General features: G+C 53.7%; 1 protein-coding gene across 1 annotated transcript in view; it reads left to right on the top strand.

Annotated features, from left to right (window-relative positions):
* Positions 1–24,617, top strand: part of LOC100116545 (roundabout homolog 2) — a 297,500-nt gene that overhangs the window by 128,017 nt on the left and 144,866 nt on the right. The window contains exon 2 of the mRNA XM_003427805.5: positions 10,663–10,965. Within this exon, the coding sequence (XP_003427853.1) occupies positions 10,663–10,965 (303 nt within the window). The remainder of the gene's footprint in view (positions 1–10,662; positions 10,966–24,617) is intronic.

Genomic DNA, 24,617 nt, shown 5'->3' with positions numbered 1-24,617 from the left:
GATCCTCGCGCGGATACACGGGGCTTTCTTGCCAAGCTCGTCCTCGTCCGCTACAGATATGTCGTCCCTGCGGCTTGTATAGTTCGACCTAAGATCGGACCTATGCGCTGGATGAATGGGGGCACGAGCGGCAAGAAGCGCGCCGCTGCCGGGACGGAAAAAGTTATTGTCGTGTACTAATAACGAAGCGTGACTCGGATTTTTATTTTTACGCGCGACACCTCCTTCGATTCGCAAATATTGTTAATTCCGGCACGAAATCGCGCAGAGCTGCGAGAGAGCTAGTCGTACCCCTCGAGTCAGATTCGCTCTCGCGACACCCACGAATCGCTGCGGCGTGTCACGTCGTAAACAGCTCAGTCTCCCACGCGCCAGCTAAATGTATACAATATACAGCTGGGTCTCCGTACTCCGAGTGATTATTTCCGCCGTCGCCGAGTATGATGTCTTGATGCTATCCGCGCGCGATTACTTCTTTCATTACGTGCGCAGCCACTTTTCAGGAGTGAAAAACAAACGTGTGCGACAGTCGTTTATGCGCCGCTCGCCCCGAGATTTATTGGCTTAAGTGCTCTCGTTTCGATTATAGAAAACACGCGCGCGAGCTATAAATAAAGAAATTACCGGGTAATTAAAGCAAAACGATGAAGAGGCCGATAATTGCGCTGCAGCGCGCGGGTAAATTTTCGGTATAAATCAAGACGGCTTAGCGCGCCGTTTTGCACTCTCATTGCTCGCCAAATTGCTTTGTCAAACACATATGCATTTTGCATTATTCATGGTCGATTAATTTAATTAACGAAAAAATCCCAGCCGATCATGAATCTCGCGAAATCGCCTCTCTTATCCAAACAAGCTCTGATTCGAGCACGGCGGTTCTGTCCGAAAATTCGCCCGGCCCGCGTCCATTATCCTCTCCTCCTTCGGCGCTGCACACGCGATCGTTTCTACTCAAATTCGAAAAGCGCAGGCATGTATACGAGCCGCGACCGGTCTTTGATAATTACCGTGCGCGCCTCTTTACGCAACGCCGATCTCCTCTCATGGCTATGGATGCGCAGCGCGCCGGGTTTCTCGTTTTTTCGAGAGAAAACGCGCGCATCTTCCCGCATCGATTTTTTTACCTGGAATTTCGAGCGAAAATAGCCTCCCGCGTTACTCCGCTGCCCCGAGGCTGCGCAGAGTTGCATCGAAATTTTTCGCTATACCGTGAATTTATTTCTTCCAATAATTTCGCCGTAAATCACGCGGCCGGATTAATTGCCCCGGGTACTGCTAATGCGTTATTTAGTCATAAAGTATACACGCCGTGCACATCACGGCTCCTTATCATGTATAACTATCAATATTGATTTAATTACGCTTTCCCTATAATTCCCGTTAAAACGCTCGGCCGTGAAGTCCGGATTTGCATTTACAAGCCGCGATTCGTCGTTGTCTTCGATCTGCGGACCGTCTCGGAGCGCTATTTTTTCTATTCCGAAAGAGCCCATTCTACGCGGTCCCGGGGGTAAAAAAAGAGCCCGCTCGCGCAGATTCAGCGAATGCAAAATACGCCGTCGCGTGTCGGGCGTGTGCGAGCGCTCGGCCGAGAGATCGCTAAAGATCGGGGCCCTCGTAAATCCTCGCTCGCGTCCGGCGGCTCCTCTTCGCGGATATAAAATCGTGGGCTGCTCCGCGGTAAAACGATATTGTCTTCCGGACGCAGCAGAGAGAGAGAGAGAGAGAGAGAGAGAGAGAGAGAGAGAGTCGCTTTATGCGCGGCGACGATTCCAAGCTCGACCCCTTGGCTTCACTCTCCGCTGATTTTTATGCTCGTTTCGCATTTCTCGATATCTTTATACGACGGTAAACCAACCCGTCGCGCGCTCGGTCGGGCAACTTTTTATTTTTTCTCCTACGCGGAGCTTTGAATGACTGGACCCGCACGTGCGGAAAAGGTTCCTCCGATTATTTATCGACTCTCCGTAGACGATAATCGATGACACGGTGGTTCGGTGCCTTGACCAAAACTGCCTTTCGTTGTGTCTGTTCGAGCCGTTCATGTTTTAACGCTTAGTATGCAAACAATCTTCCGCAGCTGATTCGTGCGATGAATCGCTGGCAGACTCCGCGGAGTTATTACATTCGTATTTGGAATAATTCCGAACATTTATTAATTGCCCAGCGTTACTTTGTTAGCCATCAGTGACGTGTGACTTTTATCGGCAAACATTACTTATGCAAATGCACATGCGTAATTATTGGCTTATAAAATCCATGCGTACACCTGCTCGATCATTCGCGCGAAATAAATCTGGCCCGATTAGCGATACAGTCGGCGCGATTTTTCCCCCTACTCGTGCACGCATACGCCGCAGCCGTCGGCAGCTCATTATAATTAATAAAACGCAAAATTCGCGCCGAGAAAAATAAGACCTACATACGATCGGACAAACGCGCTCGCATATATATAACGAGGCGCATTTCTCTCGCATTAATCTGGCTTTCTCGTTTCCGCGAGAGAGTCCGCAGCAGAGGCACTCCCCTCACGGCGGCGGCGGCAGAGTCAGTGATACGCTCGTTCGGTAATCGAACTAATTTAACGGCGAAATTTATCGCCGGCCATTTTTCGCAGCCCTCGTGCCGCCGCGACATTTGTCATTCGGACCTCTCGGCTCTCGCGTCGGCCGTGCCGAACGGGGAGCAGAGCAGCGAGAAGTGAGACTTTTTGCGTGCGAGGAACTGGTTCCTCCGGCGGCGCGTCAAACTCGCGCGCCCAAACGCCTCCGTCTCTCTCGCTCGCTCGATATAAACGACTGTCGCCGGCAATTTCGACGCTCCGGTCGCGCGGATGTATCTGCAGGCTTTGGAGAGAGAAAAAGGAGTGAAAGCGGTCGAGATTCACGAGGGCGGATAGCGCTGCGAAGTTTTCGGCTGCACGCGAATCGCCCTGCGCTGCACGACTTGGCAAATATTCTATTGCTCTATTATGCAAGGAGAGAGAGAGAGAGAGAGAGAGAGAGAGAGAGAGAGAGAGAGAGAGAGAGAGAGAGAGAGCAGTTGTTACCGTGCAGTTGGCCCCCGCGCGCGATTGAGACGTTTCACCGCGGTGTCTGCTGCTCTATGAACTTGTTATCCTCCACACTGCAGTGAGACTTAGTGTTCCGAGACACGATACGCTCTTCCCGAGAGCTGCCGCTGGCTCTTTACTTCTTTTTCTCCGCGCTCGGCTTCGCGCTCGCCTTGTTTTTAGCTTTATCAGCCGCTCTCAGAACCCGACTGGCGTGATCGCGGCTACACTCGATGTATCGACTCCTCGTGTGTGCAGACGAGGAGAGAACTCTCTCAACAGTCTTATTCCCGAACGTAAGGCTCGCCTCTTTTGTCGCTGAAATATTTTTCCGAGGAAATTGCCGCGGGAGAAAGGAAACTTCCTTTTTTCGAACTCGCTAAATTCATTTGCGCCGAGTCAAAGGAGAGGATCCGCAGCCCGCAAAGAAAAGCCCGCGAAGCCGCGCCGGCAAACTGTATGTGTATGTATAGTTATAGGGGCGCGCGAGAGGACGAGCGAAGGAAAGAAAGTAAGAAAGTCGGAGAGGAAAAGAAAGAGCGCAGAATGGAGAGGAAAAGTATAGGTTCGCGGAGCTCCTCGCCGTTGTCGTTATCGCGGGGCAGAGCGCGCGAGCGGGAACAACGGGTATCGCTTTTGAAGTTGCTAGCTAGTTCCTTAAACCCACAATCTTCCGTGGATTTTGTTTCTCGATCGGAACGGCCGCAGCTCGAGCTCGCTCCCTTTCTCTCTTCTGCCGGAGCAGGGCCTCGCGGGCGAGTTAATTGTCGGAAAACTCGATGGAAAGCAAAGTCCTCTGCACGCGCCGGCTCCGTCTCTCTTCCTCTCACTCTCGCCCTCTCGAAGCCCGGAGACGATCCTTTGCTGGCAGAAACAGCGACGAGCGACGACTCACTCTCCCTCCAAACTTATCTCATTGAAAACCGGCAGCCGCTTTTCTTCTCCTCGGCCAGCGGCTCTATACAGTCCTCTTCTTCTTTTATATCCCGCCGCCGCCGCCGCGATCGCTGGCTGCAGCTGCAATGTTCCTCTCGCTCTCTCTCCCTCTATATACAGCTATCCCCCGCGCGTTTTCATTGCCCGGAAATTGGCTCTACAATGAAAGTCGCGCTCGCTCGCTCGCGAGAGCCAACTTCGATTGCGTCGTCAAATTTTATGAGGTATTACTTGTTTTAGGCTAAGCGCCATTAAAGCCGGCGACTCGTTGATTTTGTCGCGCGGCGTCGAGATATTTTCGACGACGCGTCGGTTAGCGTAAAAAAGCGAAATTAGCCATGGCCGGTTCTAATTTAATTAAACTCCCTTTAATTCACCGCGTACACACCAAGCTGAAGAAGTAAACGAAAAAGGCTCTCCCTCTCCGAGAGCCGCAAGCCTTTTTGCGAGGCTCAACGATTTCCGGTAAAAAAACAGGAGGACCGCAAGCCCCTAGAAGGTGGGCGAGGGCCACGAGGTGAAAAAAAAAATTAACTCGGCTCCCCGGACTAGAGCGTCGCCAGGGGAGGAATGAAAGTTTCTCGCTTCTGCTGCTGCTGCTGCGGCACATCCATCGAGAGCGAGAGATAGAGAGCGAGCCGGCTTGATTTATTCGAGGCGGTTAACGAGTTCAATTATCTCGGACCCCGAGAGATGTAACCCGTAAAGCATCAAGTGCGACGGCGAAACCTCCCGTGGCATTAATATTCCCGTACGCTCGGCGTGCGTGTGCGAGAGCGTATACTCGCGCGGCTCTTTTTTCGCGCTCGAGGCTTAATTGATATAAAATTGCGCGCTCGATTATGACGATTCGATAAGGGGCGCCGAGCGTGCAATATAAATCGCGCGGGAGTTTCACGATGTGGAGCGACGGAATTATTGTGACTGACAAATATATGATTACCGCGAGCGCCACGACAAGGATTAATATGTTTATTTACCGCGGATTTATTCGACGATTTATCATTGTTCAGCGCGGCTAGAGAGAGAGAGAGAGAGGGAGAGAGAGAGAGAGAGAGAGAGAGAGCGCCGCGGTTATCCGCGTGTAATATACTGCCGATGAAAAGTCCGCGACGCATATTTACCGAGAGTTATCCTTATCGATTCCCGGTGCGCTGCGGAAAAAAGCCTCGGCGCGACTAGTCGGAGCTAATTGAGTCATGAATGACTTTCTCAATAAGCCTCATAAATGTTGCTTTCTACAAATTATTGGTATCGCATCGTTAATCAATTTTTAATGCTCATAATCACGCCAAAAGTCACACTTGCAGGCGCTCGTGTGCAACGCGCGACAAGTCGAATACGGAGATAGCCGGGTTGCGTAAAAAGCCAGAGTCCGTCGACGAAAAGCAGAACCTACCTCTCGCTCCCACTCTCGAGTTCGCGCAGAAAGCGGCTGCTACCTCCTGCGTCCAGTCCGCAGCCTTTCCAGCCCATTGGCCGTAAGTTATACCAGAAAGCGAGAGACAGCATGTGTACGGCTTTTGCAAATAAATCGTCGGTAACGATAATTGGTTGGCCCATAAGTTACGCATAGACGCGTGAGCCGCTGCCGGTCGCGCGAGAAACTTTGCGCCCCGGTTTGATTTAAACCTGTCGCGCAGCCGCCGCGTCGCCTGATTTACGCCCGATCAGTCTGGCGCCGCGCTCGCGCGAATTCGATTCCTTTATTTTTCTCTCCTTTTTTCAGAAACGTCGCTCTTTTTGGCCTCGGCGACTGGATTTATGCTAATCCCGCGTTGGGAAACCGTTGCCGCCGGGATAAAAGTTTCGCGCGCCTCGAGATCGCCGCCGAGAGAGACGTATAATTACGCGCTCGTTATATTTTTTGGGGCATATTTTTCTCGCATCGCGGGGCCGTCCGTAAAGTTTCGCGGATATAAGCGACGTAATAAACGAAGAGAACCACTTCATTAAGTGGGATGAAACACGCGCGTGGAAACGTGAAAAACTACTTCATTAATGGAAACGACGCTCATACTGTATTACGGAAATGACGTACGTTTCCCTATCCCGCGTCTGCAGCCGAGTAGATAATCGTATTTTATCCTTCTTATCGCGCGCGATAGATTCCGCGGGTCTACGAGAGGGAAAACAATTTGTACAGGGCGTTATTTACAAAGACCAAAGCAGGCTGTAAAATCGTTTATTCACGCCGGAATAACCGGTCTCCGATGTGCATATAACAGTTATACGAGGAGCCTGCTGGAAAGTTTAACAAATTGGAAAACACGGTATCATGTCGCTTTAAACTCATTGCTAAAAACTTTACGAGCCGCTCGTAAAAGTCGCGAGAGGGCCCAGGCGCGCATTAACGTCCTAAAAGTGCGCAAGAATGCGAGTAGCATTCGACGTCAGGACTTCTGACTTTTTATGCTTTTCAGCAATTATTACCGCGCAGCGGCTCTAGCTTCTCCGGGGCGTTAAATTATTACAAGCCGTAAAACAAAATTTGCAGCGTTAAAGTGCGTAATTTAGCGAGGTCCGCGAGCTCCTCGTATCTCGAGAGATTCGCAGCAATGGCAAAACATACGAGTTGTGTTCTCCAGTAATTCCGCCGCGCGCGAAAAGTAGTCTGCCGCCTGTATTTTACGATTAGCCGAGTTTCATTGTCGCAGCCGTTTGCACCTGACGAGCTTCGCCGTCATAGTGGGGGAAGGTCATATTCTATGGGCATATTTCCCTTGAAAATAAAGTGCACTTTAAATGCGCCGAGACGTCTCGCCGGACGGATGTGCCGCGAGATGGCTGAAAATAAAACTGCCGCGCAGCGTCCCCGTCGTTTTCACTGTCCATCTTATTCGCCTCGTAACGCCGCGAGAAAGGATGAGCTAGAGCCGAGGGAAAAAAGCGGGCTTTCGACAACTGTCGCGGCAATACGATGCGAATTTTCGAGCTCGCAAATTTTTCCAAAGTGCCCTCGTAAAAACTTGATTATTCCGGCGGAGGAGCGGGCCGTTATGTGTCTCTACGCAGCGCGGAGAGCAGATAAAAATCTGCGACGATCGCACCCCCTCGACGTCGGGAGGGTTGCGAATTTCGCCGCGATTTCTTAAGTATTTTCGCCGGTACACGAACCGACAGGAAGGCGAAAATCTTACTCGTATCAAGCTGGCTTTTTTGCCCATCAGTGAGCAGCCTCTCCATGGGGTTGCAAAGCCATAGCAGTGCTGTATGCAGGGGAGAGATATGGAGCGCGTCGACATTCAGGATGGCTGGAACGCCGCCGGCCGCCGCGGTATCGGAACAACTATACCTACGGATTCCGCAAATATTTCAATAATCCCAGCAGCGATGGCAAGATAGTTGGCATAGCTTCGCCGCTACTCCGCTGCAACTCCCTATGGCTCTCGACTAAGAGAGAGAGAGAGAGAGAGAGAGAGAGAGAGAGAGAGAGAGAGAGAGAGAGAGCGCCGCTGCTACACCTTCCTCCCTCCGCTCGAGAACTAGTTGCGGCCCGCGGGGATCGAATATCGACGCCGCTGCAGACAGACCGCGAGGCTAAACTCGAGCACAAGAATAGCCGAGCGCTCGCACTTTGCGCTCGCGCGCGTGACTGCAACTTTGGGGGACGATTTCCTTAAAGTAAACTGCGGGCAAACCCGCTGCGGCGCGCCGTATTCGAATTTGATCGGCGCGATGCAGTCTCGCTGGCACATAAGAGGCCGGATTCACTTATACGACTTTATGTATCCGATGTCCAAAGTTTCGCGCTGCTATATCGAGTTTCTCGAATTCGCGCACACGCGCTCGTCGTAATTCCTCGCCCGCACCCATACTGTATACAGCGTAGCCGAGGCTGCTGCTGCTGCTGACACGTCTGCCTCGTTGTATTTTTCAATCAGTCGTGAATGGCAAGCAGCTCTTTCCTCCGCTTCTTATTCTTCTTTTCCCGCAGCTGCCGCGAGCTTCTCTCGTGCTGGATGAAAGAGCTCCGGTGCGTAAAATTCCGTTCGATCGGTGCAGCGCGCCTTTCCTCGCTTCAAAGTTTAAACAAAATCCCTCTACTTTACTCGCTCCACGATTCGACGGATTTTACAATCCAATTCCTTGCCGCGTGAGATGATCGAAAAATTGGAGCGCGGCATCGTAATAACAAGAGGAGGCAATAACTTTCAAGGCCCCCTGCTCACGTCGTCGTCGGCTCCCCTAATCAAGCGGAAAATCGCCCGTAATAGGACTGCAGTCGCGGAGAATCCCGAAAAGTATTTTTGATTGATCCGACCGGCACGTGACGTCGGCTCTCTCGGCCGAAATTAAATATCCGCCGATCACGCATCGGCCCCACGAAATTAATACAAATAGCGGAAGTCTCGACGAATCGAACGCGCGCCCGGCCCGAAAATAAAGAGTAACGAGCCGGGCATCAGCGGCTCGCCTTAATTATTTTCTCATCAACGCCCCTCGTACTCATCTCGCGCTTCACACGCACCGGGGCGGAGCTCGTGATCCTGCTCCTGTTCCGTCATATATACACGATGCTGCGCCTAATGTCTCTATATCGACGCTCTCCTCTGCGGCTTAACGATGCGCCTCGATTCTTCGCTTTCGTGCGTACCGATCGTTAAACGCTCTCTGCTGTTCTCCCTCTTGATGCAGTGGAAAACTGCGTGAATGGAGGCGTCTTATCTCGGCGGTCTAGTTGAGAGGGCATCTCATCGAAGGAATTGCCGCCATCGCTCGAGAGATGAATATTCATGCGGGCGCCTTCATTCCGCTTCTCACGTCAGTCGACGATTCGAATCAAGCGAAAGCAGCTTGTAACACCCTCGCCTCCTTTGGCCGCGCAGACGCTCCAAAAAGCTTGAGTAAAAGCCGGCTTCCAGTCGGTTTTTAGAGCGGATCGAAGCGAGACGCGCGTCACAATTAAAAATAAAGCACAGTGGGTGCATGTACACCCACACACGCGTGTGCGGGATCGACGTACTTTTCAGTGCCGCGCTACGTCAGAGAGAGAGAGAGAGTTCATTCAACGCCCGCGACGCGTCGCAGTTGCAGCTTCGTTTTTCGTCTCTGCCTCTCACTTTTTCCCTCTCTCTCTCTCTCTCTCTCTCTCTCTCTCTCTCTCTCTCTCTTGCGTCGCGGAAAAAAATATACATTAACGCCCCGCGCAGACTACCGCGTCTCTCTCCGCTCGCGCATTGAAAGGTTTAGAATCCCCCGGTATATCGCGATAACGTTTGCTCTGCAGCGCGCGCAGCAGAAGAGCAAGTGCCGGGGCATAAGCGTTATCTCGCGCTTCTTTTTCTCCGTCTCTCATATCGCGTTTAAAAGCCCGCGTTAGACGCGTCGAATCAAAGGGACTCTGTAATCATATTTTATTCAGCGTTATGCATAAAACATGGCCTGCGAGCCTGCGCTCGCTAGAGTCCGTTTTTATTTAAAAAGGGCGGCGGCATATTTTAGCCGAGCTGGAGCTGGAGCCGAGAGGGGGCCGACTGCTACTGCAACTTTCGCGACGTTCGTCTTCGATCTTTCCTTTCCTTTTTCGGCGGGCCTCACGGCTCTGTAGCCTTTTTTTCGGAATTAGCATTCATAAAAATTTAATTCGTACCCTCGTGCGCGCGCGCGCGCGCCTGCGAGATGAGTTATGCTCGAGAAAAATTTCGCCCGAAAAGACAACTGCGTCTAGTCGGTCAATCGGGCCAGCGCGATCGTCGAAAAGTGGCTATCGTGCGCTCTTCCATTTGCGCGACGGCGGCGAGAGAGAAAAATAGGGAGGAAACGCAACTTTATTAGCGGCTTTATCGGCGCGGCGTCGATGCAAATTGCCCGTGCGGCAGCGAGCGCGGCGGTCTATGAAAAATACATTCCCTGACCAGCTGCAAATACCACAGACAGCAGCAGCACACGCGCTTCGATCGCCTAGACAGTTACATACGCCGCGTGCCTTCGCATCATAGTCGCTCACTCCATCAGCAGCTCTCTGTGCGGCTGGCTGCGTATGGATATCTTATCACGCGAATCGATCATGATTAACCCCACGATTTATTCCCGCTGGCCAGGCCTGATTAATGTCTATATTAGAGCTGCAGCTGCGACGCTCCTGATTTTTTCCGAGCGATTGGAAAAGTCAATACGCGCAGCAGCTCCGACGTGGATTGATGTCGCATTTGAAGGAATCAGAAGGAAGGCGACGAATAATCGCGGCGTCGGCGAGCGGTCATTAAGGAATCTTGTTACAAGCCCCGCGGCCGCGCGAAAGACACGTGAACTTCCAATCGCAGATCTCGTGACGTGCATCAAGCCCCGAGTTTCGTGCGCCGTTCGGACGAGGGGGAGGGCAATAAATGTTTCGTAATTGGCCGCGTGCGCGAGTGTGCGTTTGCGCGCGCGCGTTCCGTGTCTGCCAAGTTTTGATTGGGACGCCCGGCCGGCGGCGGCGGAGAGAGAAAGAAGCTCCGTATGCCCGCGCGGCCGATTGCATGAACCGCGAGCATTAGCGCTGCGCGTTCGCACGGAATTCCCGCATGCGAAATTCATCGACTGGCGACGCTCGATTGACGTGCGCGGAATGCCGCCGCTGCTAAAAACAGCCTGTCACGGCGGATTATATTATATACCAGACCTCGTCCGGCATTTTTGCACATAAGGACGTTGCATATACTAAGAGAGATCCTTTCCGCGTGTTCCAGGACAATACAGATCGCCGCGGATCACGGAGCACCCCTCGGACATCACGGTGGCGAAGCACGAGCCGGTCACGCTGAACTGCAAGGCCGAGGGCAAGCCCAAGCCGGAGATCGAGTGGTACAAGGACGGCGAGCTTGTGCAGACCTCGCCCTCGGACTCGCACCGAGTCCTCCTGCCCACGGGCTCGCTCTTCTTCCTCAGAGTCATCCACGGCAAGAAGGAGCAGGACGGAGGCGTCTACTGGTGCGTCGCCAAGAACCAGGCCGGCAGCGCGACGAGCCGCAACGCCACACTCACCGTAGCAGGTAATCATCTCTCTCTATTACTTCGCTCTCCCCCCGTCTTATGTGTATCCTCGATTGCGCAACAATAACCGTCTTAAATGGGCCGATGCGCAGCCGAGATTGAATCGGCTCGGGGAAAATACTAGCGAAGGTGCCAACTAGTTACGACCGAGCGATCTCATTTGCCGATTGCGATCGCATGACTCTGTATACGCGCGGTCCTAACGAGGTCGGCGATCGAGAGCGGCTGGCGTCCCTCCGCAGCAGTCCAATCGAGAATAACTACATGTGCCTATTGTGTATACTGCGCCTCGTTCGCCTCTCTTTCGCGTATCTTTGTTTTAGAGATTATCCATCGATTTCTTTTCTACTGCTACACACGGCTATACGTCGATGCTATCGGTGCTGTTTTGATGCTGGGTACAGCGTATCCTGCACAACCGTCAGATAAATCAAATCGGCCGATCGAGCAGCTTCCGAGTAGTGGAATAATCGCGAGTCGCGGAAAACCAACATCATCGCGCCTATGGACAATAACACAGGATTGCAAAACAATGCGCGCAATTTGCTAGTCAAAGGAGACAGCCGAGACTTGCCGAGAGATTACTATATTTCCCCATACAAATTCAAGGCTCGCGCGCTTTAAGCCGAGTCTAAAGCTGTCGGACGCGTCCGAGGATCGCGAGTATGGACGACGACTGTGAAAAAAGTCAAAAGAAGCTGCACGAGAGGCATGTGGTGATGCGCGCGTCAGGGATCGGCTTTCGACGCGCGCGAGAGGGAGCGAGGGGAAGAGAGAAAGAGATATTGCCGACGGCTCGCGAGACGCGCGCGCGCGCGGTTAACGACTTGACGCCTAATTAAATGTAATCTCCGCGCTGACGTTTCAATCATTGTTTCGACCCCGGCTGCGCGCGAGAGAGGATGTTTCGGCTCTGCTGCGTCTGCGTGTGCATGTAGATGAACGTACCGAGAAGCGAGAGAGCCGCATTCAGACCGCGAACATCAGATATATTTTTATGTCTCGCGCGAGAGAGGCTCGTCCCTTTATTTTATGCGCCTCTCCGCCCTATCTCCGCGGCATTGTGCGCGCGCGCTTATATGGCTTCCTTTCAGCCGGCGCGTTTCAGAGCTCCGCTGGCTGATTAAACGATTCAACTGCGATTCACCTTGTTTAGCCATCATTCAAGTGTCAATTTGCCGGTAGTAAACTTCGAATGCAGTCTTTTTTCGCGCCGGGTGCCGGGTCCTTTCATATGAACTGCACACACGCAAGTGGCGGCTCACTTTGCGCGTTTGTTTACGAGAGCTGATACGCGTAAATTATCGGGCCGTCGTTTATTTTCCAGTGTACCGACTTGGCAAATAGCCAGACATCTATATTAACTAGTTCTGGAAAAAGAGCTCGCATGCGCATATTGAAAAACCGCGACGCGTTTTTGCGCCATTAAGGATCGTTAAGCTTACTTTACGACGTCATTGCGCAGCTCAGCTGGTGAAATTAATTCCAGTACTGCGTGTAACGATAACGCCCGACTCGGAACTGCAGAGGCATAAACCGTATCGAGAGAGCAATTATAAAAACAGATACGCCTCGGCTGATCGATGCGGCCAAAAAATTGGCCATCAAAAGACTGCGCGAGCGTGCACTAAAAAAGCCTAGTCGTACAAATTGGCCGAAATCATTTCGGAATTTAGCCCCAGCAGCGGATACATAAATCGCGGTGGTGCGGAAATGAAGCCTGTGTTCTGCACCGAGATCTTGTTTGCAATCGTTTCTACATAAACGCTTCGGTACTCCGAATTTTGAAAAATTTCTTCGGATGTTAGCCTGGGAAGCATCAGCTGTCGTGCAATGCGCGTCTTAACCTTGAGCGACTAATGCAATCCCCGAGCTTTTAGTTTGCTGCTGAACTACTTTTTCGAGAAGAGAGAGCCAAGTTCGTCGGCCGAAAGCTCTCGCGGCCGCGATTTTAGGCGAAACGCGATTATATCCACAAATGACTTTCTCCGGGCGCCCGTTAGCCGAGAGATAGTGCTGCCCGCGAAGTAGTGTACGTTGACACACTTTGGATTATTAAATTCGGAGCTTGCGAACATTTTCCAGAGACGCGGGGCGGCAGCGGCGGCGGAAGAGCTAAGTGGGCAGAATGTCTCTGCAGCTCTCGCTCTGGAAGAAAAACGAGAACAAAGCTGCTCAGCGTGCGGCAGAGTAACTCGTAGTACAAGAACCGACAAACTCAAATATAAAGCCAAACTCGCGGCAGCAGTAGTAGTGCTAGTAGTAGTAGACTCTCTCATACGCGCGAGCTGCAGCTCTACTCCGGCATAGGTTAAAGTGTTTGCCGTGCTCTTTAATGCTTCTTTGATGGCCCATTCAAAGCGTACACGCGCGGAACCGAGCTAGACTGTAAATCAGCGGCATTTGCATTGCAAAGATTTGTTCCTCTGCGATTTACGCTTTAATAAATGTATGGAGAGTTGCTCATAGTTCGGCGATCGCGCGTATAAATTATACACTCGTTTCGCGAGCTCAGCTATACCGAATATACGGCCAAAGCTACCGGCGAAACAGCATTTTCAATCGTCGTCTTGCGCGTCCCACGCGCGGTTGATACTCGAAACACGCTCGGCGAGACGACTCGTCGCGCGCAGGCCGAGGTCCGTCAAATAATTCTGATTTACGCAAACGGGATGGAGAGAAACTCGCCGATGTATGCAGCCTCGCGGCTCTCGAGTCGAGCTTCCGTTTGTTTAGGAGCCGCGATCGATGCTGCGCTGCAGCGACGCACATATAGCAGACCGCCGTGCACTCACCGAATCGAGCGATTCCTGCACCTCTGCGGGACGACACACCTGTGTTTGTCTTGCGCGAACGCCGATGATGGTAGTGGCTTCAAAAAGCGAATTCGAATATTTTTCGACGAGTTTTGTTGGAAAACGCCGCGCGCGGTTGGATTCATCCTCCGCCCCGAAGGAAATTCCGTGACGAGACGAGACGGGGGTCATTTTGGAAAATTGCGAGTCCTAAAGCCAGGAGGAGCGCCCAAAACACCTAAATTCGCGCAGACACTGCAGGACTTCTCGATGTGTTCTCTCCATCGACGGCTGCGGGGTTTTACGGCCACCGGCGCTGTGGCGGCTTATGACGAAGCCTGATTAGTCGAATGATCATTAAACGCGACTTATTCGGGAATCGTATTACGGCCGGGCATTATCAAAGTTGGCGCGCACTCTCTCCCGGCGTCGAGCGTCGCGAATTTACTGATCCACTCGGCGGCCGCCGACGGGAGATCCTCTTAACTTTAGATTGGAATGTTTTCCGAACTTTGTTATCGATCGCCGGAGCCGTTATTTTTTACCACCGCACGGGACGACGACTCTCGAAAAACGAAGTGTCATAGGTTCGAGACTTTTCGCGATTTACTGTTGTTTGCCGCAGCACGCACACCCGGAGTGGAAAGCTCCGGAACGGATAGAAAATTAGTTAACGGTTAATTTTTATTTTTGTAAATCGCGGCAGCCTTGGGCACGAGGCGAAGTAATTACTTTTGAGTTCAAGCGGGCGCACGCGAAATATCTAATTTTCGAAGCTGATTTTTCAATTAAACCGCGCAATTGCATGTTTCCATCAACGGCCGCGGTATCCAATTTTCACAGCGTGTGCCGGTGCTACACATATACACACACACAATAGTCTCGGCGATAAGTCAAAAGCGTGCGAATCCGCAGCGGGCCGCGGTAAACAGAGAATAAACCCCATAGGCAAACATCCTGAAAGGTGCACTGCAGCGTGCACGTACACAGCGGCGCGGCGAGAGTCAAGGCCGCGCTTGCATACCCATGTACACAAGTTTGCTCGCCGAGCGCACGCTTGCACACAATGCAAAAGTCCGTATACACACGCAGCGCGAAAGAAAAGCGTCGTCGTCGGCGGTTGCGGCAGCCCATGGGTATTGCCTACCCGCGCCCAGGCGCAGCGAACAAAAGCTCTCGCTGCAGCCGTTGTTGCTGCGCCGCCGCGCTTATGTCATTGGCGCGCGTTCGTTACCGCTCGCGGATTCCTCGCGCGCGGCGCGTAATTTATCGCCCCTCTGTCCGGCAGCGCACGCGCGTGTGTGTATAAAGTCCGGGCTATTATTCCGAGTAGCGGAACTCGCTCCGAAGAAGAAGAAGCAGCAGCAGCAGCCGCGGCGGAGAGAAGGTGGCGCATTATGTAGCGCGTGCGTACGTATGCGCATTTTTCGTACGGGCTGATTTTTCCCGCGCGCGAGCGTTTGTGTACGTGTTCATATAAATTAGGTAAATATGGGCTTAGCTTCGTCGGCGCATACATGTATTATGTATAAGAGCGCGCTGCACAGAGTCGTTGCTGCGCAGCGTGTATAGACGTGGGCACGCAAAAAAAATCGCTCGGCTCTATGGGTATACTTAGGCCGAATTTGCATGTATTGGCACATTCCTCTAATGGCTGCTGCAGCTCTCCCCCTTCCGACGCTGAGTTCACGCGCGCAATCTTTTTACAAAGACGTCCTTTACAACGAGCCAAATTGCGCGCGAGTAATTTGTATAATACTGCGCGTACTCTTTTTTATGCTTCAAATTATTTTTCAACCTCCACTTACGTCCCGTTACATTATTGATCTCGCAACACGCGGTTTAGCAATGGTAATTGTTTTGGACTCGCGACTCGCGCATTGTTCCAGTAAACATTCGTAATTTCAACTCATACGCGGAAACAGAATAACAGCGCAGCGAGTTCCGCGCTGGGATCGCGCTCTTTCGAAAATGGCACATGTGGTCGTGCACAGGAACTCGGCTCGTGGACTCCCACGAAAATTTTACTCGGCTAATTAACTTTGCCCGCGGTCGAGAAGCAGCGGAAAAAAGCCAGGGGCACGAGTGCAGCAACAAACGATTATAAATAAGCCGCGAAGGCAGATTCACGCTCGCACTCGTGACCGCGCGTTTAACGAAACTTCAGCCGAGAGAGCGAGGCCTAAAAATCGAAGAAAAAGCCTCCCGCAGTCCCGCAGTCCCGCAGCAAAGCAGCGGCAGCAGCAGCGAGTCCTGTATCAATTACACGCGTGTAAACATAAACATACACGAGGAAGCGGCGGCGTCGCGCATTCAGCAGGGGGGAGTCCGCGCGCTATCGTATATTCACTATCTCCGGGTGTGCGCGGCAGCCTGACACGTATACGTAGACGCGCGCGGCGGCACATACCTGGCCTTATTCAGCCCCGCGATATTGTGTTTTTGTGTTTACGCGCGACTTACAGCGCTGCACCACGTGCTGGACTTCAGGAAGCTTGCCTCGCGAGGGGCCCGCGATGCGACGAATTATAATGCGTGTAGCTTACTGCTTTAATGGGGACGTATGTAGAGTAGCAGCCCCAGCGGCCTTTCCCGGCCCATTGTCTCGCGCGCAAGCGCATAAAAGTCGCATCGGCTTCACCTGAACGCCTGCGCTCGCCACCGGACCCCATTGTTTCCGAGCTTTTTCTCCTCCGCGCGGCCTTTTATTTCCCCGCTCTCCTCTCTTTTTCACGATGCGAGCGGCTACGCTATAACGAGCTCAATTTTCTCGTGGACCTTTTTGCGCCTGATCTGCGCCGCTCTATCTCTCTTGTCTTAGGCTCATTTCACACTGTGGGCTATATCCGCGCGGATAGCGTGCGTTGGAGCGGGATCGGTGCAGTAATCGCGCTAACGAAGCTGCGCCTAGCACTCGACGCGTCCAACAAGTGCCGAATTTCGTCCCCGTGCTCGACTCATTGTCACCCGAGTTTTTCACGGCCGTGTCACCGATGGCGACGAGTAGTCTTCGAAAGTATCCCAGCACGCGAGTGTGAAAGTGCCCTGTTACATGCGCTCGCAGTGGGCACAGCAGAAAGGTGCGGTATTTATTCAAATAAATTTTCAGCGAGAACCGCCACAGTCGCATCCCCCGAGGAGAGAGCGCGATACTGTATACGCGCTCTAAGTGGATCTGCATCGAACGCGCGCGCATTCGAATTTGCGATTGCGGAGCTTACGCGCGTCTCGCGGCGACGGTTAATGAACATGAATCTGCATTTGGTAAACCGGATTACGCGCGATTACGCAGAGTAAACGATGAAGCGCATTAAGCGGTAAGTAAGGGCAGATTTCCGAGCGGGCGCTCGAACTTCCAAATATTGGCCGCGCGCAATGGATATCGCGTGTCGCGCCCGCGTCTCTTACTCGAGACGAGAGTTGCTACTAGCCCGGCAAGTGCGTAATGCTCTCTCCCGCGCCACGGGTAATCCAAGAGCGCGTAATGCAGCAGGGGGTCAGGTGACTCGCTCTCTCGCTCCTCGTCGTCTCGGGAGCGAACGCCAGTCGGCAGAATCCGAGTCGACGATTGCAGGCTTGCGTTACTCTCTCTCTCTTGCTCCAGCTACGAGCTCCAGCTAGGCGAAAACTACAGCCAGCGCAAGACGTCGGCGGTTTCGTGATTCAATTTCGAGGCAGCCTAATTCATGCAAAGCGTTTTGGAATCCCACGTGTGTGTGTACCGCCTACGTCGACTCTGTGGTATCGTTAATGCCTGTATCCTTCGCCCCGCACACGCATACGTGTTTATTCGACTAATAGTCGATCAGAAAAAAACGCTCGCCCGACTCTCCCGGCACAATAGAGCTGACTCGGCGTTTACGCCCGGGGTGTATATTCTATAAAGTAAACGGAAGGATGATGACGATATTTCCAATAAAAGCCATTCGGCCGAGTGACGCGGCAGTTTTGGCCGCGGCGCGGGGGCTTCACGCTTTAAACACCGTAGTGTATATGACTCAATAAATAAATACATCCCCGCGCTGCTCATATACCTTATATATCTTGGAGTTTATTTAACGAAATCTACGCGTGAGAATCGTGGAACCGCAGACTAGTATTCATCCGTCCGACGAACACGGCGAAATATTCCGCGCGAGGTCGATCGAGCTTTCGTCTTGGGGCAGGTGAGCTGCCGCCGGGGGAGAAAGAGAGAGACTTATAATACCGCGATACCCGCTGAAACTCGGCTGGCTTTGCGCTCCGCGACTGGATTTTGCTTCCATTAGCTAATAACCGAGCCGCCGCTTCCGGCCTGGCTCTCTCGATGGGGTGCAGCTCTCGGCAAAGGTGAGATAACACCCGAGGATGGCCAACGCCATCAGCCTAATGAGTTCTGAAGGATGACGAGGGGAAAAGTTGCCGGGGTATATAGGGTAAGGGGGCCTTTGACGCGGCACTGGTCAAGAATGGCTAATCGCCGATGATCTTTTTTCCATGGGCGTAGAAATTTTTACTTTTCCGCGCGTGACCGTGAATTAAACGCTCGCGCCGAAAGAATATATAACAAACTGCGCGGCGAGAACGGCAAGTGCGGAAGTAAAGGGAGAAGGAGGTCGCGAAAAAAATTATTGAAGATTCCGGGGAAGAAAGAGGAGACGCGCAGAAATAATGTGTCGGGCGGAGGGAGACGATTTGTCGTTTTCTATGGCGAGCAATTGTTCCTCGCCTGCTCCTTGCAAGTTTTCGGCTGGGGAGCGAGCGAGAGAGTGAGAGAGAGAGAGAGAGAGAGAGAGAGAGAGAGAGAGAGAGAGAGAGAAGGACTAACTGTGTGCAGCCGAAAGCTCTCTACGTGCCCGCGTTATTAAACGCGCGCGCAAGCTCTCGGATATATATACGCGCGGGCGTGACTGGGAGACGCGCGGACTAGCGTAGGGGCCGCAGGCAGTTTATTAGACGCCGTACGAAGCTTGAATTAATGTCAAATGCTCGGACCGCCGCGCGCACGTGTAACGCTACTTGTTCTACACACCCCCGCGCGTCCGAAAAAGAAACGATAACAAGCCGCGCCGTCCTCCGAAAACTCGTTAAGCCGCTATTAACGAGTTTCATTACGATCTTCTTATCGCGACCCACTTTTAACATTCGATAAAACCATTTCGAATTCAATTAATGGAAAAGTTCCCGCACGTCCGATTGCTCGCGCACGAGCGAAGCTTGTTAGCATTAAATTACAAAGTTTCGTTGAAATTGCGACGCTGTGCCTCCCAACACAGGTGCGCAACACCTAGAGCCTCGCATGCACTAGGATTTTTCTAAACGTAGGATTTGACCGCGATCATCACGTTTGGGAGAACGCTAGGGAGAGGGGAAAATGATCACACACAATGGTTAAGTTTTATTGCACATGTATTTCGCCCAGCCCTTCCCTACAATACGGTGGCTGTAGTGCCTCCCGCGCACAGTTTAGCCACGCAGGGCTTACACTGGGACGCTTAAACACGAGCCACGCTCGTGCAGCAGACGGCTGGCCACAGGCCCAGGTCCAGTCCGCTGACGGCTGACTCTCTCTCTCTCTCTCGCGCGCGCGCGGGCTATGCCTCCCGCTTGTGGCAAGCCCGACCTGCTGCAGCCGCGCAGCTATAGGGTCTTGCGCTGTCTCTATCTCACGCACACGCGTCTCCTCGCACTGTTCTCTCTCTCTCTCTCTCTCTCTCTCTCTCTCTCTCTCTCTCTCTCTCTCTCTCTCGCGTGCGCTGGCCAGACGCCTCGCGCAGAAGACGTCTTGGTGTGCGCCCGCACTGTACACCAACACCCTGGTCTCTCGAGTTCTCTCTCTCTCTCTAGTGTGCCCGCACCACACTCGTCTCACTCTCGGATCTCTCTCTCTCTCTCTCTCTCTCTCTATCTCTTTCTCTCTCTCTCTCTCTAATACTTTCTTGCTCGCCCTCTCCCTGGTGGACGTCCGTCGGTGCTCCCGCCGGCGCCTCCCTGACTCTCGTGGACCTGGTGACGGCTAGCTTCCTCGGCTCTCCCACGCCAAGGCTGCTGGTTGCTCTGGTCCTCCGGACAATGATGGCGGACTGGCTAGCTTCCTTCCTCTCGTGCGGATGGTTGCTGGCTCGTCCGGGTGTCGGCACTTGCTCGTGCCAACGCGCTGCACCTATGACTCTCTCACACTCTCGCACACTCGCACAACCTCGGGAGACTCTCCCGATTCTCCTCGCAACAGAGGAGGCCACGTATCTCTCTCGCACGTCGACGTACTCCGTCGACAGTCGTGAGAGAACTCTCCGATTTCCCGCTCGTTCTCGCGCTCACTCTCCACTCGCGCTCGTCGGGCCCGCGCATCTTCCTCGCGCCTGATTGGCTGGCAGTCCGCGCGGATAGCGAGTCGCACATCGGCGCCCACTGATTGGCTCGCGACATGCGGAGGACCAATCAGCGCGCGCGCCGTCGAGGCTCACTCTCGCGCCAACGATGCTCACTCTCGCGCTAACGTGGACGGTTAGCCGGCCCGTTCCTCGAACTCGAGGTCAGGCTGGCACTGACAACAACAATCCAACTCGCTTGTTTCTTCCGCGCACTCAGAGCTTGGCCGCATCGAACGAGATTCCTCGTATCGACGCGGCTGCGACGTTTGCAACGTCGCAATCCCCTCCCCTTAACAATGCTTCCTCTCTCGGAGAAGTTGGCCTTAAACTTTTTACTGGGTCCTGGGTCCAAACTTTCCTCTTTTCGCAGCATCTCTCCAGCTCCACTCTCTCACTTCCTCTCTTCTCTATTCTCGCTGACTCCTCTCTCGAAGAAGTTGGCCTTAACCCTTTCACTAGGTCCCAGGCCAACACTCTTCTCTCCCCTGCACATCTCTCTAGCACTACTCTCTCACATCCTTTTCTCTCCACCTCCGCTGACTTCTCTCTCTTCTCATTTCCTTCCTCAGCTCTCCGTCTTTCTAGCATTGCCATTTTTCTCCGGCAATCTAGACACAGACCTGAGTGGCTCACTCGTCTGCAAAGTTGTCATGATGTCTGTGGCAATTGCCTACGCGCAGGACATTCCCTTCGTGAATGTCCTTTTTGTTGGCATGCCCAGCAGATCATCTCCGGGCAATTCAATGCCCGGTGCCCCACTTTACAGCAGGTGAAGCACGTACCATCTCCTCGCCTCTCCCCTCGAGCCACGGCATTAGCGGTCGGACGCACCAGGCCGCGCCATACGGTAGCTCTCTTTCTCCTCATTGAAGCTCTCTTTCTCTCACTCGTCCTCTCCTCAACCTCGATAGAAGGCAACTCGTCACCAGGGCCTGCATGCTCTGTCCTCTCGACTGCAGCGGCTCTCTGGGTCTCTCCTTCCTCCTTGTACGCCGCACCGGGAACGCGCATCTTCTCCGCTGGCAGCGGAGGTGCGTAATGGCTATCTAACTCTTTTAGCCGCTCCCAGCGTCGGCCGTACCTCTCCAACTCTTCCCAGCTGTTGACGCATTTTTCGCCAATAGCTCTCCGGTATTCCGGAAGGAGGTTCTGATATGCGATACGAAGCAAATCACGTTCGGATGGAGGTCGGCGAAAGCGCGAAGCCAGATACTGAAGACTCGCGATATACGCCGCGATCTTCTCTTCTCTGTGCTGCGTTCGCTTGCGCAGATCTTCCTCCAAATCCTCCCGACAATACGGAACCATGTATCGGCGACGAAAGGCCCGGCAGAACATCTCCCATGTTCGCAGGCTCTTTCTCTTCGCCCGATACCAGCGGCTTGCCTGCAACTTGAAAATGCACGGCAACACCGCTAGCAGCTCGCGGTCTGGCACCGCTAACGCTACTCTGCACTCACACAGTCGATCAAAGAACTCCTCCGCCTCCTCGTGATCACTCTCGCCCGAGAACTGGAGCTCCCAATGCTTCAGGAACTCCAAAGCCCTGAGCGAGTCGGCTGATCTTTTCCGGCGTTCGGATGACGTCAGGTTCGCTGAGTTAAACTCGCAGCTCGAGTTAACTTCGAGCTCGCTGTCACTGCTCAGCAAACCTCTCTGTCTCCGTCTCTTTCTCGACGCACTTTTCTCTCTCCTCTCCCTCTCCTCCTCCGACTCCTCTTCCGCACTCTTCTCTCCTTGTCCACTCTCCTCCTCCGACTCCTCACCCGAGCTCACACAGCTCCGTTGCATACTCGGCCGACCTCCAGAGTTGCCCCAAGAGACGCGGCGTCGCACCGTTTCGCGCTCTGGCTCTAGCAACTCTTTGTCCGCGTCACCAATATCACTCGTGAACACAGACGGTCTGCCTCTCAGCTGGTCTAGAGTAGCTGGGCGAACTGAATCAGTCGTTTTGACTGGGGCTCGCAAACATGGCTTTCGCCCTATTCGCTCTTCCTCCATTTTACGCGTCTGTTCTATCGCCTCGACCCGTACCTGCTCTCGCGCCGCCTCCCTCGCCTCCTCACGGACTCGTTGCAGCCGCCGCTCATGCTCTAGCGTGGCTAACTCGTCCCGCAGCTTCGCTCGAGCTTCCAGGAGGGCTTCCTCGTAAGCTTCTCGCCAAGCTACAGAAAGCTCCTCCTCAAAGACTCGAGCTCTCGCATCCTCAAGAGTGAGTCCGCATTCTTCCAACTCTCTCACACGAGCGTCTCTCTCGCTGCGATCGACACTCACTCGGCTCGCATAGCCGCTGTCTACGCTGACGTCTATGCTTGAGCCCGAGCCTCCTCGCAACACATCTCCCTCGGCCACGTCACTGACTGTGCTGGAGGTTGCGCAGGCCGCGGTTCTTGCTATCGTCCTTTCGGACAACCGCAAGTAACCTGGCCGTTCGCACCTCGGGATCACAGTATACACACTGTCTCTCTCACTCGAGCACAAACTCGAAGATCTCTCTTGGCTCTCATTGTCACTCGACAACGAGATCGAGGAGTCTTCTCGCTTCCGACTTCCGTCGAAAAGCTTTACTCGCGAGCCCCGCCGACGACGCTTATGACTAACTGTGTGCCAGTCGTCGCCGTTGGCTGACTCGCTGTCGCTAGAGCGCATGCGTCGCAGCACATCTCGTGGGGACACGGTAGAGCCTCCCACGCTATCACGTTTAGCGTTGGGCTCTACTCCGAGTCCCACTACGAACGGCCGTTTCGTCAGCTGATTCATCGCACAATATGGTGCGACTTCAACAGCTGACGACTGATCGCTGAGCTCTCTTCGCCGTCTCTCTCCACACGAAAAGACGTCAGCAGCTTGCCTCGTGGCCCGCTGCGCATCTTTCCGTCGCTCACACTCCGCGCACTTTACACTAACACTCGCGAAAACACTTTACCTCTCCCTTTCGATGATCGCGAATCCCCACAAGGGATGCCAATTGCGACGCTGTGCCTCCCAACACAGGTGCGCAACACCTAGAGCCTCGCATGCACTAGGATTTTTCTAAACGTAGGATTTGACCGCGATCATCACGTTTGGGAGAACGCTAGGGAGAGGGGAAAATGATCACACACAATGGTTAAGTTTTATTGCACATGTATTTCGCCCAGCCCTTCCCTACAATACGGTGGCTGTAGTGCCTCCCGCGCACAGTTTAGCCACGCAGGGCTTACACTGGGACGCTTAAACACGAGCCACGCTCGTGCAGCAGACGGCTGGCCACAGGCCCAGGTCCAGTCCGCTGACGGCTGACTCTCTCTCTCTCTCTCGCGCGCGCGCGGGCTATGCCTCCCGCTTGTGGCAAGCCCGACCTGCTGCAGCCGCGCAGCTATAGGGTCTTGCGCTGTCTCTATCTCACGCACACGCGTCTCCTCGCACTGTTCTCTCTCTCTCTCTCTCTCTCTCTCTCTCTCTCTCTCTCTCTCTCTCTCTCTCTCTCTCTCTCTCGCGTGCGCTGGCCAGACGCCTCGCGCAGAAGACGTCTTGGTGTGCGCCCGCACTGTACACCAACACCCTGGTCTCTCGAGTTCTCTCTCTCTCTCTAGTGTGCCCGCACCACACTCGTCTCACTCTCGGATCTCTCTCTCTCTCTCTCTAATACTTTCTTACTCGCCCTCTCCCTGGTGGACGTCCGTCGGTGCTCCCGCCGGCGCCTCCCTGACTCTCGTGGACCTGGTGACGGCTAGCTTCCTCGGCTCTCCCACGCCAAGGCTGCTGGTTGCTCTGGTCCTCCGGACAATGATGGCGGACTGGCTAGCTTCCTTCCTCTCGTGCGGATGGTTGCTGGCTCGTCCGGGTGTCGGCACTTGCTCGTGCCAACGCGCTGCACCTATGACTCTCTCACACTCTCGCACACTCGCACAACCTCGGGAGACTCTCCCGATTCTCCTCGCAACAGAGGAGGCCACGTATCTCTCTCGCACGTCGACGTACTCCGTCGACAGTCGTGAGAGAACTCTCCGATTTCCCGCTCGTTCTCGCGCTCACTCTCCACTCGCGCTCGTCGGGCCCGCGCATCTTCCTCGCGCCTGATTGGCTGGCAGTCCGCGCGGATAGCGAGTCGCACATCGGCGCCCACTGATTGGCTCGCGACATGCGGAGGACCAATCAGCGCGCGCGCCGTCGAGGCTCACTCTCGCGCCAACGATGCTCACTCTCGCGCTAACGTGGACGGTTAGCCGGCCCGTTCCTCGAACTCGAGGTCAGGCTGGCACTGACAACAACAATCCAACTCGCTTGTTTCTTCCGCGCACTCAGAGCTTGGCCGCATCGAACGAGATTCCTCGTATCGACGCGGCTGCGACGTTTGCAACGTCGCAAAATTCATTTCCGCGCAGCAGCATCGATCAAGAAGCAGCCGCCGAGGATCGGAGATTTACGCGAGATTAGGGGAGGAATTTATGTTTCAATATTTCAATCTGGGATTTGCGCGAAAGTAGATGCGCCAGACGCGGAAAAACGCGCCGGGAGAGA

This window comes from Nasonia vitripennis, chromosome 1 (genome assembly GCF_009193385.2).
Source record: "Nasonia vitripennis strain AsymCx chromosome 1, Nvit_psr_1.1, whole genome shotgun sequence".
Taxonomy (NCBI): domain Eukaryota; kingdom Metazoa; phylum Arthropoda; class Insecta; order Hymenoptera; family Pteromalidae; genus Nasonia; species Nasonia vitripennis.
Note: the sequence above shows the minus strand (reverse complement) of the source record. Positions and strands in the feature narration are given on the sequence as shown.